The 20,878-nt window shown below is 40.0% G+C and overlaps 1 protein-coding gene across 1 annotated transcript in view; it reads left to right on the top strand.

Annotated features, from left to right (window-relative positions):
• TRHR (thyrotropin releasing hormone receptor) overlaps positions 1-20,591 on the top strand; it is a 33,867-nt gene extending 13,276 nt beyond the window's left edge. The window contains exon 2 of the mRNA XM_037166886.2: positions 20,184-20,591. Within this exon, the coding sequence (XP_037022781.2) occupies positions 20,184-20,591 (408 nt within the window). The remainder of the gene's footprint in view (positions 1-20,183) is intronic.
• The last annotated feature ends 287 nt before the right edge of the window (positions 20,592-20,878 follow it).

The following is a 20,878-nucleotide window of genomic DNA, read 5'->3' as shown; positions in this document are numbered from 1 at the left end:
GATGTTGCATATAGAAAACTCGGGTTAGGGGAGAGTAGGAGAAAAGTGTGCACTGAGATATTTTCTACTCTACCAGGAAAGAGAGCATTCAGAGTACATTTACAGGAGAAATATTTAACAGAAATTACCAAATGCTAGGATGGACCTCCAGGCATGTCTTTATGAATCAATTAGACTACTCTGTGAATATGTTAACATCAATCAAGTCAAAAACTTTTGTGTAAATGAATTGCAGGGTACAGAGGCCCTGCTAGCCTACAACTAAAGATGGTCTTGTTGTTATTGAAATGGGCAATGGTGGAAGCAAGGACAAATTTGTACCAATTTGTTTATGATTTTAATAAAAATCTACAATAGATGAGGCCCTGCACTAGGCACTAGGATACAAAACAGAGACCTATTCACAAAGAGTTCACAGTCTAATACAAAAAAAGAAAACTGATAATTAAAGCTGCAGAAGAATAAGTGTTACTGTAGAAACAGGGATGGATTAGTGTTACCTGACCTGGGTGCTTGTGAACAGGTGAGATTAAAAAAGGCTTTCTGGAAAAGGACACATTTGCTAAGCTGGGCCTAGCAAATTCATAGTAGTTTCATAGGTGAAGATGGGAAGGAAGATAGTTATGCAGGGGGCACTATAGAGGTAAAGGCCAGGGGCCCCAAAAGAACACAGAGAACTTCAAGTAGCTCATAGGTGCTGGGCAACAAAAGATGAGAATAATGAGGCAAGCAGGGATCAGGAAACAGAGCCTTTTATATAAGATACTAAGGGATTTGGACAACATTCTAAAAGCTATAAGAAGTCACTGGAAGATGACAAGGCAAAGCATATTATAATCAGATGAATGCTTGAGGAAGATCACTGTCTTCAGTGTAGGCAAGGATTAGATCAGAGTCAAGGTCATTAATTAAGAGAGTGCTACAACCAGATGGGCAAGATAATGATTCTGTGAAGGCCTAATATGATAAGGGAAATGGCAGTAAGAATAAAAAGAAATAGATACATTGGGAATAGAATCAGTAGACTTCATGTGAGTAGATATGAGGAAAGGGGATAGAAAAGGAGTCAAAGGTACTCACTTAAACCAGTGAGAAAGAATGCAGACACAGTTCAGAACCTGTATTTACACTGCCTGGGGTCAGAGTCAGGGTCGGCCACTGACTAAGTGCTGTGAGCATTACTTTGACTCAGTTTGCACATCTGTTAAAAGGATGTTAGTAATAACGGCTATCTCTAATGGTAGTCACGTATTATTAAGATTTGGTGCAAAAATCCACATAAAGGACTGTGCAGTGTGCCTGGTACATGAAAATAATAAATGGTAACTACTGTTACTATTCATTGTGTAGGATAACTTACCTAAATGAAGACAATTAATGGAAGAACATGTTTCAGAGCAGCGAGCATATTTCATTCTGTTTTGCCCATGCTGTTTGAAGCATCTATAGACTGACTACAAGGGTACAGTTAGAAATATAGAATCAGAGCTCAGAAGAATCATCTGGCCTGGAGATGTGCATAGATGGTTTGTTGAAGACTCTGAAATGGATATGATTACTGGGGGAAATTTTGTGGAATAAAAAAGAAATCTTGGAGTAGGTCAAATTCCAGCAAGACAGGATGAAGAGCCTGTGAAATAAATGGAAGGAATCACCTGAGAAGTAGGAGGAAAACCAGGATAAAGTAGAGTTTGCACAAAAACCGAAGAAGGAGATAATAGAAAGAGTAAAGACAAGAACTGGGGGAGCACCCAAAATGCATTGGTAATGTTGGTGAGTGCAGTTTCCATAAAGTAGTAACAGGAATAAATTAGATTTCATGGAGTTGGCAAATGAATTGGTGGGGCAGGGTTAGGGGAACCCGAGAACTGTACAGACAGTAAGAGTAGCCAGTTGTTTTAACAAACTTGACTATGGCAGAGAGAGGGACCTTGTGAGCGCAGTAATGATGGAGAAATAAATGTCAGGGTATTTTAATTTGTTTTATTTACTTCCTAAGACAGAAGAAACCAGAGCCTGTTTCAATCCTGATTGAAAAGAGCTAGTCAAGTAGAAGGAATTATTCGTAGATATACAAGCAAGATTTAATTTCAATAGAGCTCCGTGCCTGAGGAGGTTGGAAGGAATGCCGTAAAGACTGTAGGCAAAGAGAATTACCTTGGAGAGAAAAGGACATCTTTCTTTCCTGTCAGCAGGGATTGTGTCTAATTTACTGACCCATCTGCAGCACCCAACATAGTGTCTGGCACCTAGAAGTATCCAATTAATGCCAAACAAACAAATGGCTAACCAAGTGAGTTAAAGAAGGAACGAGTAAGAGGCCAGGAAAAGAGATAAGGATTATTATGGTTGCAGATCAATTTTAGGTGATAGGGCAGATGTGGTGATTTCTCACAAGCTGGTCTCTGCTTTCTCAGAGAATGAAGAGGCAATGGCAGAGGGAGGGACATCAAGAGAGACATGGCCACTCGTGGTGAGAAATGAGAGAGGTAGATGGCAGGCAGAATGATAACAGGAGTAAGTCCCATCCATGTTCAGAAAACCTGACCTGGTGCAGTAGCAGATAACAGGTGCTCTGAATTCCTTAGTGACATCTAAGCACTTTGCAGTGAGCCTGTCCTGGGACCCATTCCCAGTTAATATCTCGAGAAAATTAGGAAAAATCCATTTTTTTGTTTGGATAATCAGAGGCACTGATCCTAAAGGTCTTTATGCCTGGTGTCTTACTTAGACCAGCCAGTTCATTGTCTTCAGTTTGTTCCCTTACTGTTGTGGCAAGGGACATGCCCACAACCTACTGGTACAGTTTCACATTTAGCACTTCACCCCCTCCACTGAGGCAAGGATCTCGTGATAAGGGCTGGACTGCATTGGAGTTGACGCATGACCACCGGGCAGGGCTTTCTACATTCACAAAAACCTTCCATCTGAAGCCCTGCCTCCAAATGGGTAGAAGCCATGTGCCTCAATAAACCCCTTACTCAAAAACACTGTGAGCAGAAACAGCTTGTGGATGATGACTCTGCCCTCCCCATCCCGAGCCAGGTCTCTCCTTTATCAGCATCTCCAGCTGGCATAGCTGGTGTTCACAGCCTGTTTTGTCTTCCCTCAAACAGCTTGGCTCTTTTCAATTTATCTTTGAAAGATTCTGGAAACATACTCGAAAGCAATTAGCCTTGTGACAACAGCAGCCCACTCCATTTTGCACACGGTTCTTGACTTTGTTACTGACTTTCGCTCAAAGAAAGGTGATATCAGAAGGTGCGAATAATAAATAAGGAACGACACGATCAAGAGTGCTTGACTCTTGTTGGGTTTTGTGACTCTCAAGACCCTCGAGACACTAAAGGTAAACGCCAGAGAGGCTCCTCAGGACAGCACTGCCTCTATCGATGCTCTGCTCTTCAGCATCGTGAAGGGTGTTTGTTCACCACTCAGGAGAGCTCTCCCAACTCAAGGAGTCTGTGCCCCAGCACTCGAAGTCCAGCGCAGACCCCCACATTCAGAAAGGCAGAACACTGCTGCTACTGACCGTGGCTTTTAAGATAACCCACAACAGCTTCTGTTTCTGGCTTCTCCCTAACTCCACCCCTTTCCTCAGAATGATTAGGCAAAAGAGGTTATTAAATCACACCAGGCTTATTGTCCCCATTTTAAATGTGTTTGAAAACAGACAATTATTTGTGCATATACCGAAAGTAGAAAAGCCAGTCTTGTTTTTTTTTAAACCATAAAGACTGCGGCAGTGAAAGAAAACTCGTGTTCCTATTACACCCTATTACATAAATTTCTGGGCTGTGACAGCCTGAATTATCTTCTCAAATAATCTTTAATAGTCATTAAGAAGCTCTTGGTAGCATTGAAGGAAGGTACATTAATTTTTACAAACTGATACCTAAATGCAAGCCTACTTTCAGACAAATGCTGCTATCTTTTAAAGAATTATAGAGTAAATTGAGAGTAAAACTATTAAAATTAGATTTCTATTTATTTGGTAAGGTCACCTTCCTGCTTCAGCTAATCCAACCCAATAGAATCCCAACATTCAAAAGAGAGTCACATTATTTAGAAAATAAAGTGTTCCTTCAAAAACACCAATAATTTAGCATAAAAACAATTTGGAGAATGACAATTAGCAAAAGTAAAATTCACAAAGTCATTTTCCCCCAAAGAGACATAGAAATGTCTGCATTCAGGACTAAAACGTCTTGGCGCACTGCTACAGCATTGCTATGGGAAATGCTTCGCACCAGAGCCTCTGTAATGAGTAGTGATTTCTTTCTATACTAACTAGCCAATATTTCAGACATATGCCATTTTATAGTCATCATAACATTTTGAACATATTACATCTTAGTAATGAATTATAAATTTATCAACACTTACTTCACCCCAGGACCCTGGGGAGCAGGACAGGTTACCTTCAGTGGCAGAAGTACATTTCGTCACAACTGCTAAAGGGGACAGGGAAACTCCAAGAGATTCTTACAATGCTCTTCAAAGCCTCCCATATCATTTCATGAGTCACTGTTTAAATATTCCAGCTTAGATTTTTCTGTTAATAGCATGCACCAGGCTGCTTGTCTGGGCTTCCTCTCACCTGGAAGGGAGCCTGGATAGTTGTCCCACTTGCATCAGTTTATCCACCTTTCTGATAGGTAACATTTGGAGCTCTTGCTATGCACCAGGCATGGTGCTCGGGGATTTTCACACATCATCTTCTTTGCACTGATAATGTAGGTGTAATTCTTCAACTCCATTTTAAAGGTGAGGAGTCTGAGATCTCACCACATAAGTTCAAGGTCACCCAATCAAAAATGAAAGAACAGAATCTAATCCTCGCATCTAATCCAAAGCCTCTGATAGCAACATTGCACTCCACCTTGTCACACACTTGACTATGTACTAGTAGTATCTCAGAGATGAGCTACATAGTGAACTATATCTGCCTAAGAAAAAAGGAGCTTCTTTTTACATATGACAATGTAATGGATCCATTCATTCCACAGAATGTGTTGAATAGTTGCTTAAAGGTTCTGAGCACTGTTTTAGACCCTGGGAACACAGTAATGAACAAATAATATAAATATCCCTGTCCCGTCGAGCTGACATTCTTGGGGAGTGGGGGGTGGAATCAGGGAATAAAAACACATTGTATATGAGTAAATATGCATATTTTCATCAAATTGGGACATGTCATGTTGCTGAGAAAATTAAGCAGATGAGAAGGATATGAAATGTTGACATTGAAGGGGCGCAATTTTAAATGGGGTTGTCAGAGATATAAAAAAGTAGCCATTTTCACAGTGAAGTATTATTTTGATTCTGTATACAAGGCACAAGCATCTCCTTAGCTCCTCACATTTCCTGGGTTCTTCATAACAATAAATCCAACAGTTCTTTATTTCTATAGTAACAGGTTAAATAATGGAACGGTAGGAGGACAAAGTTCCCCAGAAAATTTTCTTCACCAGAATTCTAGTCTGACCTATCATGCCTCTTTCTGAGACTGAATCTGTACACATTGATTTTAATTTTTAACTTCAAGAATTTTTAATGCTTAATCTGGTTTTTAGTGGCTAGAGAAAAAAATAGGCAATATATACTATTTGTGCTATCAAGATCTTACATATCAGAAAAGAGATAAGACCCAAAATAAAAATGATATTTGTATTAGGGTTGAAAGTATCAAACAACAGCATGGTAAATTAATCATTCCTTCCTTCTTTCTTTCTCTGAATCTCTATTGCACCTACCAGGTACCATACCCACATGTTGCTTTTTACAGGTAGGGTATGGCAGGGATCTCCAGAAAGCCACTATTCTAGGGAAGAAAGAAAGACAATAAACAGGTAAACAAATGAAGCAACAATTCTTTTAGAATGTGACAATTAGTACAGATGAAATCTATGCTGGTGCCTTGCAAAAATCATCTCATTTATTCCTTATACTTACTCTTACTTTACGGATGAATATACTGAGGCTTAAAATTGTGAGATATCTTCTTTAATGGCAGACAGCTAGTAAAAGGCAGAACTGGAATTAGAATCCAGCTACGTCCAGCTCCAAAGTCTGTTCCCTTTATCATGATACTACTACTACAAAGAGTCCTGAACAATAGTATCAAAACAAGACCCTGAAAACTTAATAATCCCTGGTGAAAGCTTGGGCCTCATAACACAGGACCAGACTGTCATGGTTTGTGTCATACACTTCATTGGGTCCAATGGGTTTCTACTCAAACACGTAGAAAGCAGATAAGTGCAAAGAAGCTTCACTCAATCCATTGGATGAACACAGACTAATAAAGCTAGAACCCCTTACCAGGGATGCAGATTTTAAGACCAGCTAAGAAATACAATGGTCCTTTATATTAGAAAGTTATAATATATGTTAACGAAGTGTTTTCACATCCTCCTTGCAATTAATCCTCAAACATATGTTTTCGTAAATTAACTGTAGACACAAATCCTAGAAAGCTTTGGGTGGTGTTGAGCAGTAAAGCTGAGATTTCAAACCAAGCCTTCTGATTTTGAGTCCCGTGTTTAGCACATTGGAAAGCTAAAGTCAGTGAAAATGCTGAATTTATGGTTTTCTGAAGGAAAGAAATAAATCATCACCATTTTGGTCTTCTCCATGAGTTCTTTCAGGACAGCTAGAAAATTAGCTCTTTATTGCCAGCTGGGCACAAGTATGGATGGTACAGATAATCTCCCCTGGGAGAAAGTCAGGTAAAGAAGGAGTTGGCTGTTCCCCAGAAATGCTCAGCCCCATGGAACTTTGTCCAAGACCATTGGAAGCAAAACAACTAAATGCCCACTAAACATTTGGCAGCCCTGAGAGCTTTACTTCTTAGAGATCACCTCCCTCCCCATTCATCATTCACATTTTACATTTTAAAATAGTCTCATTGATTTTCTATCTCCTGTTGCATGAGCAGCTGAGGGATTGCTTCTCAGTATCACAGTCTACAATGTCACCCTTACCGGGCTGTGTGGCCAGAGAAGCCCAGGAGAGAGATGAGACTGGGAAATATGTCCCTCAGAAAGGATCAGTCCCTTCATAGAAGAATTACAGGTAGCAGTAAAGTTCCCACCTTTACCTAGCAGTAAAGAGCCAGCCACAGCGCTTCACCAGAATTTCTAAGGTCTGCTTCCAATGAAAAAAACGACCAGGATAGGTAAGCATACCCCAGAGAACAAAGGTAAGAAAGTGTTTCACACAGACGAATCAAGGTAAGCTTTTTCACATGTTTAGCCATTCGCCAATAACTTAAGAAAAGTCTAAGTAGCACACGCAACCCACGACAGGTGAACTGTAGCATCATTCCAGCATGGCCTATGAAAGAATGCAGAATGACATTTTATTTTCTAAACTGAGATGTGATTACAATTTCGAATCCCAGTTCTGCCAGCTGAGCTTTTCCCTTCCCAGTGTGTTTCCAAATATCTGCCTCCTGTGAAGGAGAGAGCACATCCGAGCAACAGGAGGGGAGCCAGCCTTTCATCAGGCACAAGCACCAGACTGTCATCAATACTGACACCTCCACACTGCAATAGTTGCTAGTGTTTCGGAAAGTTTTGCCTCTAATCTTTGAGTCTAGCTGCAAGTGTTACCTAGCATGCAGCTGTTTTCCATTCTGAGCAGAAGAACCTTGAAATCAGAAACATTAAAAAAATGTGTTTCATCAGGACTTCGTATCACAATGTGACGAGAAATGTCTTTCTTAGGTGTTGAGGCTTGGATAGAATTAAAAATTAGGTTTTCCTTCTCCCCACTTCATTCCCAGATACAGCATTCACCAATTCCAACCATTAACTTCAGAAAAATATCTTTTACGCAAAATTCAAGGCATTTCAGTAAATAAGAGACTCTGGAGTCAAACACACATGTTCTTAAAGTGTGCCTTTTATTCATTAGCACATGGCATTTTTTGGCATTGGTATTATTCACCATAAAATGCAGGATGCTTAAGAAGAATGTACCACGCACAGTGCCTGGCACATACTGGGCATTTCCTATGTCTTAATGCTCTTTTTCTCTTTCACCTGCTAGTTTCGACTGTTAGATTGGAATGCCTCCTATTTTCATCTCTTCTCCCTCATTCTAGATTGAAGCATGTTAAGAAATACTGCAGTGTTCCCATGTAACACAGACTCTTGGAGATTCTCAGAAAGCAAGGCTCACAAGCCCTCAGGGTCTCTCTCTCTCAAGTGAGTCCTGAACCACTAACCAGAATGGCTCCATGTTCCATCACTTTTTCCCACTCTTCATGCACCTGTGCTTCGAACTTCACTCTTTAGAAAAAGTGCAGGCTCACCCCACATCAGAGACTTGAACACAGAGCTCTGTCCACTTTCCTTAAGAAATGCCCTCACACTTGGAATTTGGTGATGTTAGTCATTTTACTGAGAACACAAAGGAAGGGCCATGTCATGTTCTGCACAGAAAGGTGCCCTCCTGTACCTCGGACTCTGATCATGCCCTCAGGTCATACTAATAGGAGTGACAACATGGCACAGGCAGTGACCCTTCCAGCACAGGCAGGCCGGCTGGGAGAGAGTCCAGTTTCCTGTCCCCACAAGTGTCTCACACAGGAAGCAATTCTGCTTGGCAAGTCAACCTTCCTCAGCACCCTTAGATTTGCAGAGAAAATTTTTTTTCAATTTCACTGGATATGCCACATTTATAAATTTGCACTTAAAAAATCTTGTATCACAATTTTTGTTTTAATAACCCACTTCTTCCTCAAGTATCACCACTTACAACCAAAGTTTCTCTCCTGTGAATCTCTGCTAATTTTTTCATGGGCATTTTAATCAGAGCAGAGCCCAGAAAATTCTCCGTAATTCTTGCCAGAATGGCTATTCTGAAAGGAACATCTAAATATTGTACTTGACAGATAGTGTTAAAAACCCATGCATTAGCATCTCTGGGTGGCTTCTTGTCAAGAAATCTATAAGTAATCCACAATGCAGGGTGTGACAGTCCATGATCTCCCACCATGAATCATCACTCCAACTCTATTCACTTTTATTATACTTTACCTGACTTTGAATTGATTCCAAGCCCTTTTCCAGCCCCATCATTCAATTTTTAAGCCCCACCAATGATCTCACTCCATGACATGAAGCACCCCACATTAATTATAACAGTCATTTAAAAACTGATGTCCAGATACTAAGACAAAACAAAGCAAAAAATCTACCAGGGGAAAATCTGGGAGGCCTCAGTCATTGTAGAAGCTAGGCTAAGTTCAGATTTCGATCATTGTCTATGCAAGTTCATCTTTCAACTGGGTCGCTTAATGCAACAAAATGCAAAGGGTCACCAATCACTTTGCCGAAGGCCATCTGAGAGCACAAGACTCCCAGTGACAGAACACTTCGTTACTATGCAGCAGTGCAGAAGATGAACAGACTCCAAATGCAGAGCGTATTGTTACCCATAAAGAGTGGCATCCGGATATTAAAACTGACTGTTTTGTATTCAGTAACCAAGAGAATATTTCCAGATGGAAGTATGCAGATGAAAAATGGGACTATTTCAGCCAGGATACAAGAACTAGAACATTTTCCTAATTTAAAGAGCCCTTAACCCACACATTCTCCTACAGTTATGTTTTATAGTTGTGGAAAATAAATATTTACTCAACAGTAACTCAGCTGTGTGAATTGAGCATTTATGCTGTGGCTGGCATATGTAATAAGGACTTCTCCCAATCTTCTATGCAGCAGACATCCAATAAAATTTACTCTGTTCATGAAGCCAAAAACAGAGCTTTGGCATTGTAGAATGTACGATCCAAAATTAATAAAGAGCCCATTCACAATTCACAAGACCTCCTTTGATGGTCTTGAAGAGTATGGATGATGAAAATGGTGAATAGCCTTCAGAGACCAGTCTAGTGGTGTGGTGGTCACCTCTAGTTGTATAGCTTTGCCTTTTTAGTAATCAGAAAACTTTCAGTAATATTGTCCTGCAATTTAGATATTATGCTACTAAATGATAAGCAAATGTTTGAATGAGGCCCTGTTACATTTTATTAAATAACTTTTGTCTGACTATTCTTTGAAAATTTATGTTGATGAAGTGTTTAAATTGACAGTACTCTTTAAAAAGATTTAATTCTTTGCTCTCTTTCTAAAAGTGATTCCCTTATACATTTTGGTAACTGCATTTCTTCAATAATATTTCAGTTATAGTGAACTTTAACAGAGAAAATAGGAGTAGGTCAGGGAGCCAGGGGCCGAGGTCTACAGTGCTCCATGTTCTTAGTTAGCTGTAGGAAATGAAAATGGGTTCTCGTAATTTCTTCAACACTTCAGGAAATTGCATCACCTCTGTGATGCAGTCATTAAGATTATTCCTGACAATCCCTATGATTAAGATAGGAATCTCTTCCTATAGTTTATCAGCATGTCCAGGGACACATACAACATGCTGGATCCTACTTCCCTTTGCCTGGCTTTATAATGCCCAAGTGACAAATCTTAATTATGTGAAAGTGATCATTCTGTCTGAATAATGTGTTACCATTAGTAACATATCAGTTAGATTTTCTAGGAATGTAAGAACTGGAGAGACTTTTCAGAGGAATCCAGGTTGTACATTTACTAATTTGGGGAAGTGAGGTCCAGACAGAAGACCACGTGACCTGCCCAGCCTCCTCAGGGCCAGAGGTGGGTTGTGAACCCAAGAAGCTGGAAGCCAAGAGTGGCTCTTCCCTCTGTGTCCACTCCACTTAGTCACTCACTAACATACAGATGGACCAGGCCACAGCTTTTATCTCCCAAGGATAAAAAATTCTAGATAATAGCAAGACCTATGATCATGTACAAAACCTTTTTCTGCCTAGGATTAAAAAAATCAGAATTTTTTAATGAATCAGTACAAGAATTCCAACTAAATCTATCAGAAAACTTATATAAATCAACTCCCTTTGACTCCTAGTCAGACTAATGAACTAATCTCTGATAATTAGTCAAAGTGTCCACAAACTCCAGATAACACGATCCTCGTAAATGACAAAGCCCATTTTGTGGGCTTTGATCCCACAAAATGGAAGTTCCCATTTTACTACCATATTTTTAGGACTCTGCACTGGACCATAAGATGCTCCTAGGTTTTAGAGGAGGAAGATAGGGAAAAAAAACTTTGAAGCAAAAGATGTGGTGAGATATTTAATAACATAAATAACATAGGCCACCGCCCCCCATCCCGCAGTGAGCCAGGTAAGCTACATTTGGACTATAAGACGCACCCCCCCTTTCTTTCCCAAATTTGCGGGGAGTGCGTCTTATAGTCCAAAATACAGTACTTTTCCATTTTCTTGGTGGTCTTTTCCCTAGGAAATAGATTGTTGTGGAGGATTCCTATCTACTTGATTGTGACAGCTTTCTTCTCCCGAATCAGTACTTTCTACAAGTAGAGCTTCAGTTTGGGGAGCGGGAAACATGACTCCAGGCTGCTGATGTTTCTTGCCAACAATGCTATGCTTTCCAAATATTTCATAAACATTATTTACAGAGATTAGAAGACTTCGATTCACTAGATATGCTAATTTTGGTAAGGATCTAGAAAGAAACCCAGACTTGGAGTCAAATGGCATTAACTCAATAACTAGCTTTGTTATTTAATGAGTTGTATGACCTTTTAGCTCAGCTTTTCTGAGCTCACTTTCTGTTTCCTCATCAATGAAAGGGGAATAATAACACCCGTCCTACAGGTCTCACAGGGATGGGAGCACAAACTGTTTCAACGGTGATGAAAGTACTTTGTTAATTTCAAGAAATTAAACAATTAATTGCTCCCAGAACTCCATTCAAGATTCCAGGTATTGACAACTGCCATTTTCTTCTGTGTTATCTTGATCTCTTAGATTAAGTGTGGCTAGGAAAAAGGGGACAGATGTCAAAAAGTAATGTGGCACATATGCTTGAGAAGAGACCAACCACTTGTGCTCTGGGCACTTTCCCTTATGCAAGAACCTAGGTAGTTCCACCAATCATTGCCTTTCTCTCTCCCTCTCCTGGATCATAAGTTTTCCCCTCTCTAACAAAGAAAGGTACTGTAATATTTTCCAAATTAAAAAAGTAGATTGACTCTTTATTTCCTCTGGCATCCCCTCTATTTCTCTACTTCTTTTTCCAGCAAAACTCTCAAAAGATATGTTTATAATCACTATCCACTTCTCTCTGATCTTCTCTTGGACCCATTCCAAAATAGGCTTGTCTGATAAATGCAAGTTTTTATTAGTGTAAATAAATAATAATTTTCTCCACAAATACCATTTTCCTTTTACTCATGTTTTCTGTCTTATACTTTTTCTCCAAATTTCAAAAGCAGCCTGAGAATTCGTCTCAACTGTTTTAGTTTTGTCTTCACTCTGTATCTTTTTTCAGTCTTAATATATGTGTAAAGTCAGTAATACTTTTTACTAGGTATTTAGTAATAATTATCTGTCAGAATTGCTTTGAAGATTAAATGTTTAATATTCTTGAATACTTTATAATTTAAAAAGCAATATACAACCCAGCAATTCTACTCCTGGGTCTACCAAAGAAAAATAAAATGCATCCATGTAAAAAATTTGTTCACAAACCTCAACAGCAGTGTCATTCATTAGAAGCAAAAAGTGGAAACCAAACAACTGAATGGAAAAATAAAAAGTGGCATATATTGAATACATAAGATGGACTATTACTCACCATAGAAGGAATGAAGCAGTGGTCCATGTCACAGTATGGACAAAGCTTAAAAGTATTATGCTAAATGACCGAAGCCAGTCACACACAGAAGACTGCTGGCTTCATTCATGTAAGATATTCAGAAGAGGAAAAAGTACAGCAATTGTTGCCTGAGCCTAGTGAAAACTTGAGGGAGGCAACTACTAATGGGTATGGGGGCTTCCATTCATGGTAAAGAGAAAGTTCTACAATAGACTGTGGTGAGGGTTGTACAACTCTGTGAATACACTAAAAACCCTTCAATGGGACATCTTAAGTGGGTGAATTCAATTACATGTAAACTATAGCTCACTAAAGCAACATGCAGGGTGAACATCATCTGTCACAAGTCAAGTTGACAGTGTGCACCTTGGTAGATCATGTTGAAAAAGGCACTTCATCTCTGTGACTTTCCTCCCCAAAAGTCATTACTTTATTCTTAATTATAAAAAAAATCAGTCACACTCAAAATGAGGACTATTCTATAAAATCCTTAGCCAATGTATTGCCATGCTAGCAAGGCCATCAAAAATAAGGAAAGTTAAAAAAATATTATAATCCAAAGGAAACTAAGGACAAGTGGTGATAAAATATAATGTGGTTCAGAATGGCAACCTGGAACAGAAAAGGACATTAGAAAAAAACTGGTGAAATCCAAATAAAGTAGGGAGCTAACTCCTTATAAAAGTTATCAGCGTTGCTCATTAATTGTGACAAGTGCACCATACAAGTGCAAAGTGTCAATAATAGGGGGCCTTTGGGGTAGGACACATGGAAACTCTATACTGCCTTGGTAACTTTTCTATAAATATTTTTAAAAGCAATATGCAAAGGTTAGTTAATAGTTTTAGAATGTGTAGTAAAAGTCATGGTACTAGCGCAAGTGATAGTAATTGTTAGTAATGCAAGGTTCCTTGGCAGGACGGAGTGGAGAACCCAGTTAGCTGCTGGTTTCCACATGCAACACCCCTATGCAGAGCTGAGCTCATGCCCATTCAAGGAACTGTAATCTCAGCTCTAACAGCCAGACTGAAATTTACCCAGTTCACATTTAAAGTAGAAAGAAAAAGATCCCTAAATAGGTCGTTATCTAGAGTTGATGAAGGCGATAAAGATGACAAAAGGATGGAAGAAGAACTGAATCCAAACTCTTATGGGACCTATACACTGTTATTCCACACAATTAAATACAGTGAACAGTTTTCAACATATATGTGTGTGTACATATATATTGATTTTAAAATTTCAACCTGATCCTCACAAAAAAAAGATAACCCTTCACCATGGTGGCCAGTGGCAGACATGTCCAGCTCCTGGACCATCCTGTTCCCGCTCTGTTCTTACCCTTAACCAATCTCTCTACTTAAACACTACATTTTAGCCAACTGATTTTTAACCAACTTCTTGTCTGGCCTTCAATACACTCTACAAAAATGGCTCCTTCCTGGCGAACAAGGGCTCCAAGGAGCTGACGTTTTCAGAAGACCCTCTGCCCTGCAGCTCTGCCTGCTTTGGTGCTGTACGCTCCTTGTGTCCTGGCAATGGAAAGCCAAGCATCCTAAAGAGTAGGGGTGTCCAACTTTTCAGCATCTCTGGGCTACACTGGAAAAAGATGAGTTGTCTTGGGCCACATATTAAATATGCAAACACTAGTGAAAACTGATGAGCAAAAAAAAAAGTGTTAAGTAAATTTACAATTTTGTGTTGGGTCGCATTCACAGCCATCCTGGGCCAAATGCATCCCACAGACCTTGGGTTGGACACCCCTGTTATAGAGTGTGACTTCACCTCATCACATAAAAATGGTGGCTTTTGCCCTGGCCAGGTGGCACAGTTGGCTAGAGCATCACCCCATGCACCAAAAGGTTGCAGGTTCAATTCCCGGTCAGGGTGCGTGCCTAGGTTGCAGGCTTCATCCCTGTTGGGCATATGTAGGAAGCAGCCAATCAAGGTTTCTCTCTCACGTGAATATTTCTCTCTTTCTCTCTCCCTCACCCCTCCTCTCTCTCTAAAAGCAACGAACATAACCTTGGGTAAGGAATTAAAAAAGAAGAAAACGGCTTTTGTAATGGCATAATGGTTTCTATAAACTTCCTAAAGAAAAAGAAAGCTCCACTTATTTACATGGTCTGCAATTGGAACTTGCAAGACGGCACACTTCAGGTCCCCGGGACATGCCCTGCTACCTCATGCCTCCTGATCCTCACACATGCAAATCTCAGCAGGCCACTCCTCCCGCCTCTCTTTACCTTCAGATTTTGGTTTAGGCATTACTGAAACCAGAAAGCCCTCACTATCCACTCCTCCACCCCAAGTCCAGATCAGGTGCTCTCAGAGAACCCAAAATACCCTCAGTCTCAGCATTTATGACATTGTACTATAACCACCACCAGAGTGTGAGGTACATGAAACCACGGGCAACGTCTCTGCATCACCATCAAATCCGCAAGGGCCAGAACTTGGACAGGTATAGTGTGACTGCAAATGACTCTCTTAGGATGAACAGATAAATTCCCTCCCAATCAAAAATGTACTGCAAGATTATTTTCCTTAGATGATTACGTCATGTCATTTCTGAAGGATGCTTCTGTCCTGGGGCAGAGACTTCTGTAAAGACAACTTTGTTAATGTAATTGTATATCCCATGCATTGCCTCGACAAAAATTGCAATGCTTAAAAATAATGGCCCAAGATATTTTCAAATTGCATTTTTGTTACTTTATTTCGGATAAAGAATAACAACAGAAATAAAACTTCAGCAACTGCTGTGAAATTATTTGAGTACAAAAGTCAATCTCCAGGGCATTTCCTTTCCAGGAAAAGACATTTCAGCACCTCTTAATCCCATACTGGGTAAGAGGTGCTAAAATCCAAGCTATGGCTACACTAAATATACTCGTGAATATCTTAGAAAGGGATTAAATGTAATCAAAGATATTTGAAATTAACTAAAAATAATTACTAGTGGGGTTAAATGTATTCTCTATGAGCCCACTGGAGACATAATTTCTTCTAGGTCAGTCTTAGAAAATCATTATATTTGTTTCATTTCACACCTCCCTAAATTTTCTACAATATATTTCAAATAAAAAGCTGATATGTATTAAGGACTCATTCTACTAATTAAGCCATCTCCATTTAAAAGGGATTTTCAATATTAAAAATACAGTATTTGCAAAAACTTTTCTAACATTGCATTGGAGAACTGAAGCCCAGAAAAGATCCTGGTTACATATTTTAAAATACTTCTTTCAGTGCCTGAATGTATTCAACATGCATTGAAGACAATACTATGTCACCTACTGTACTAAATCCCTGAAGAGAGAGAAATAAATAACCTTCCCCTGTCCTAAATAAGTGCACTGTCTGTTGGAGAGATGAAGAGATACAGTTCATCACGATGAAAAGTTTGGGGAGTGATGTCAGAGCATCACAGGGGCTGTGGAAGCTTGCGGCAGATTCTAACCCCAAAGGAAAACAAGAGAACAGGCTCTTTTCTTTTCTTTTTTTATCTTGGTAATTATTTTTTTCTTTTTCGTCGTTTGGCAGCTTTTGATTTTATTGTGATATTTTAAAATATATTTTATTAATTATGCCATTAGTTGTTCTATTCCCCCCTTCACTCCCCTCCACCCTGCACACCCCTCCCCCACCATTCCCCCCTTTCGTTTATGACCACGTGTCTCAAGTTCTTTAGATTCTATATTTCCCCTACTATTCTTGCCCTCCCCCTGTCTATTTTCTACCTACCGTCTATGCTTATTTTCTGTACTTCTCCCCCCTTCTCCTTCTCCCATTCCCCTGTTGCTAACCCTCCATGTGATCGTCATTTCTATGATTCTGCTCCTGATCTAGCTGTCCTCTTAGTTTGCTTTTGTTTTAGGTGTGGTTCTTAATAACTGGACAGCCTTTTGCTGTCCTTTCACTGTTCATCTTTTTTATCTTCTTTTTCTTAGATAAGTCCCTTTAACATTTCATATAATAAGGGCTTGGTGATGATGAAACAGGCTGTTTTCTTTTGCAACAATGAAAGCTGCTCCCTCACTGATATTGCATGAAAACAGAGAGGTAGATATTAAATGTGGATTCAATGTTTCACCTGTCAATTTTACAGAAAAACATAAAGATAGATGGCACTCAAACTTTAAGCTTGGAAATTTAGCAGCAATAAGTTTGTTGGGTTGATACTTTGAAGAAGTTCAAAGTTTCTGTGACCACGACTATGACAGGGATAACACAGTAAAAGTCTCATCACTGAAATGCAAAAGGCTTTCACAGAGAAAATTGTAAAGGAAAGAGGATGGCTTTGGCTGAGGTAGATTTAGGTCGAATTACTGCTTTGTCACTACCCATGTGTCTTTACACAAATCACATACACTCTTGAAACCCATTTCTCCATATGGAAAGCGGAGCTAATAGCAGCTTACACATTGAGTTATTATAAGCATTAAATATGATAATGTTTACGTATCTTTGTGTTGGGCCATCATGAAAGACTCCAATGTAACAGGAGCAGTCTAATTGGAAATCAAACCCAGGATTCCAATGCGGGCTGCTGAGTCCATTGCAAGCAGTGGGAAGATGTTGGCAAAGGTGAAGCAGGGACCTTATGTCAGGGTACTTGGAGTTTTAGGCAGGAAACAAAGGCAGGAATTTTATGACAATGATGATGACAATAAAGATAATAACTATAATAACTCCTTCCAAACCTCAAAATATTATCACTAAATCAAGCCTTTGACTTCCTAGGACCAATTATTTACTCATAATCTTAAGTCTGTTTAGGAAATATTAGGCTTTGATTAACCTCTTGACTGAATAGATCATCTTTAGCTCTAAAAGAAGTCAGACTATTTTCTATCTACTGGGGGGCAAGAATAGTATGGGAAATATAGAATCTAAAGAACTGGAGACACATGGTCATAAACTAAAGGGGGGTAGGGTAGAGGGGAACGAAGGGGGAATAGAACAACTGTAACAGCATAATCAATAAAAAAAATTTAAAAAAAAGAAGTCAGACTATCTGGAATGCCTTACTTGGTCTTACGAATGTGAAAATCAGACCTCCCTAGTGAACAAGTTCTCAACCCCCTCCGCCCCCCAGGGAACAAACTGTGAAGTGAAACTATCCTACATGCACTGAGTCAGAAGCGATGCTCAGTGAACAGTGAGTGAGTTAGAACGGGAGGGCAGGGAGAGCTTCCAGAAAGCAGTGAGACAGCATCAGAAGCAGCGGAAACAAAGTCACTTGAGAGCAGGTACCATTTCAGGTGCCATTTCAAGAAAGTAGTAGAAGTCACTCAAAACGAGATAGTAGTGGGTCAGAAAGAGATAGAGGAGACGTGTACCCACAGATGAAGAGTCTTACAGCAATTGATCATTGGAGAGCCAAGAATGAAGGCAATCACTATAGACCCAGGAAGAACAGTAGCACGAGATGAGCGTTGCCTCTGCAATTCAAGACTCGTGGAAGCTCCTAGCTGGGGCGGAAGAGATGAGGTTAAGGGTAAGATAGAGCCCCACGATTAGCAGAGTAGGAGTGTTAGAGGGAAAGGGAGGTATTCTCACACAGGAGACTAACGGATTCTACGACCAGGATTAAGTACAAGGCTGGGAGCTGAGTTTGTAGTACGTATCAATGACAGAATAGATGTCTAGATGTGGAATCTTTGTTTCTACATTAGAGAACTTTAAAAAGCCCTCTCTAAAAACAGGATCTCCCCCAGTGTCAGAAGAAAATAGAGGCTGTTGGCGGGGGCTTCAGTGAAGCAGCTGAGAAGTTACAAGGGAGGAGGGAGGAGGAATCAGTTCCTTCTATGCTGTTGGGAATTTTTCAAGTTCAGAACATCTAGAAACTGTGAGCTGAGGAAGCTGAACTTTCTCAAACTCTGTGGGAGACTAAATATGTCTGAAACCTTATCTTAATGTGTTGCTCTTGAAGAAAGTCAATCAGTTATTATCTCTCCCACTCAAAGATAGTCATTGCTACAATTTTAATGCACCTTTCCTATATTTAAAACGCTATTGTCTCTATGTTGTCATTAGTCAAAGGGTAATAATTTCCACAGCACTCTAAAGTTTCAAAGCCCTTCTCACGTTCACTATTTCATTTTCTCTGTATCTTTGTGAAGTAAATGAAAGAATGTGATCAGACGTATTTCTAGGCATAAGAATGGAACTATGGATGAATGACTTTATTAAGGTCTTAAAACCACTTATGAAATCAAAGCCAGATGATTTAACTCTGAATGCAGGCCAATTCCCAGCCTTTCACTGAGCATGGCGGTGAGTGAGAAAAGAATCTTCTAAATTATGCCCATCAATAATCTTGTTTTGGGGCAATCTTGGTTATTAAATCTTACCCTACCTGTTGTCCTAGCTCCTGTGCATTGCTTGTACTTAGGACCACATCCAATTCCAGAGTTTATCTTGTCTGGCCTCCATCCCCCATTGCCCCAAAGGAAAGCTGTTCACAGTGGGCGGGGCAAAGGTTTTGGGTTCCTGGTAACATGGACTCCAGTCCTGGCTCTAAGACCATACAACTCCCACACAGTACTTACCAGCATCTGTACTTCCATCTTCTAGTTTGAACAATAAAGGATCTAATACCTATTTTGGAGGGTTCTAGGCTTTTTAGATGGGATCACATATATAAAACACCTAGTATAGTGTCTGGCATGTAGACATTCAATTACCACTGGCTTTTTTTGCTTAAGACACTTTATCTTTTTCAAGCTACCATGTTACCTCATTTGACATAGGGAAGCAATATTGGCTCTGTTTACAGAGGAGCCATAAGAAAGGTTAAGTTCATTTCCTGGGATCACATATAAGGTAAGTAAAGTGGAGGCTAGATCCTCAGTCTCCTAGTGTTTGTCGCAGACACACATTTTGGCACCCTGTGTCACATCCTCTAAGTGGGACTGATTGCAGTCACAGCTACAGTGGATGGTCTCTGCTGGCAGAGAACCTCCCACTTCAGGTGTCTATTGTTCCAAGACTATTTATTCTTTTCTCTGCCCCAAGGAACTTTCCAAAGCCCCCAGGCACTTTCCAAAGCCCCCAGGCGGGATAATCCTGGAAGTGCAAAGCCCCTGACACTACCCTTCAACAAAGGCAGGGGGGACAACCAGTGGGTAAATGCCCCCACCTTTCTTCCTCTGGACAGATAACACTGCTGTGCACTGTTTGATCTGCAGTTTCATGTAATGGGGACTATCTCAGTAACATACGCCCTATTCTGGCTTTTCCTCCTCTGTGACACTTTCCCCCACACCCTTGACCTGGCTTCCTGGGGCCGTATACCAAATAAACTGCCTACACTTAAGTCCTTATCTCAGCATCTTGGGAACTAAAGGTTGGGTGGGGGAGGGTTGTGTTGCTTCCATTCTTTTGCTTTGCTTTGTTTTCATTTGTGTTTGCACTGCTTTTTTCTCTTTATTTCTCTCTCCACAGGTCACCAAGATGCTGGCAGTGGTTGTAATTCTGTTTGCCCTTTTATGGATGCCCTACCGGACTCTTGTGGTTGTTAATTCATTTCTCTCCAGTCCTTTCCAAGAAAATTGGTTCTTACTCTTTTGCAGAATTTGCATTTATCTCAACAGTGCAATCAATCCAGTGATTTACAACCTCATGTCCCAGAAATTCCGAGCGGCCTTCAGAAAGCTCTGCAACTGTAAACAGAAGCCCACCGAGAAACCCGGTAACTACAGCGTGGCTCTAAATTACAGTGTCATTAAGGAGTCAGATCACTTAAGCACGGAGCACGATGACATCATGGCCACTGACACTTATTTGTCTGCCACAAAAGTGTCTTTTGATGACACCTGCTTGGCTTCTGAAATAACTTTTAGTCAAAGCTGATTCATGAGTTGGAAGAAGATGGACCACAAAGGAAATCTGTGTTAGTTATCAACCCAAACGAGGCAAAGGCCGATCGTCCTTTGTGAAGACAGCTGATGAAATCTTTTCCTGTGTTTTAACAAATGCTGGCCCAAGATAGTTTAACCCACAGAATGATTTATGTTTCCCTTCTAGAATCACAAAACTAATATCATAAAATATGGAGTGGATCTGTGAAATAGCCAAAGGGTGACAATTGAGAGTGTAGCCCTTTCTAATTGAGAAATTCATTTTGTTTTGACAGGCTA

Source organism: Artibeus jamaicensis, unplaced genomic scaffold, assembly GCF_021234435.1.
Source record: "Artibeus jamaicensis isolate MK-2021 breed Jamaican fruit bat unplaced genomic scaffold, CSHL_Jam_final scaffold_916, whole genome shotgun sequence".
Taxonomy (NCBI): domain Eukaryota; kingdom Metazoa; phylum Chordata; class Mammalia; order Chiroptera; family Phyllostomidae; genus Artibeus; species Artibeus jamaicensis.
Note: the sequence above shows the minus strand (reverse complement) of the source record. Positions and strands in the feature narration are given on the sequence as shown.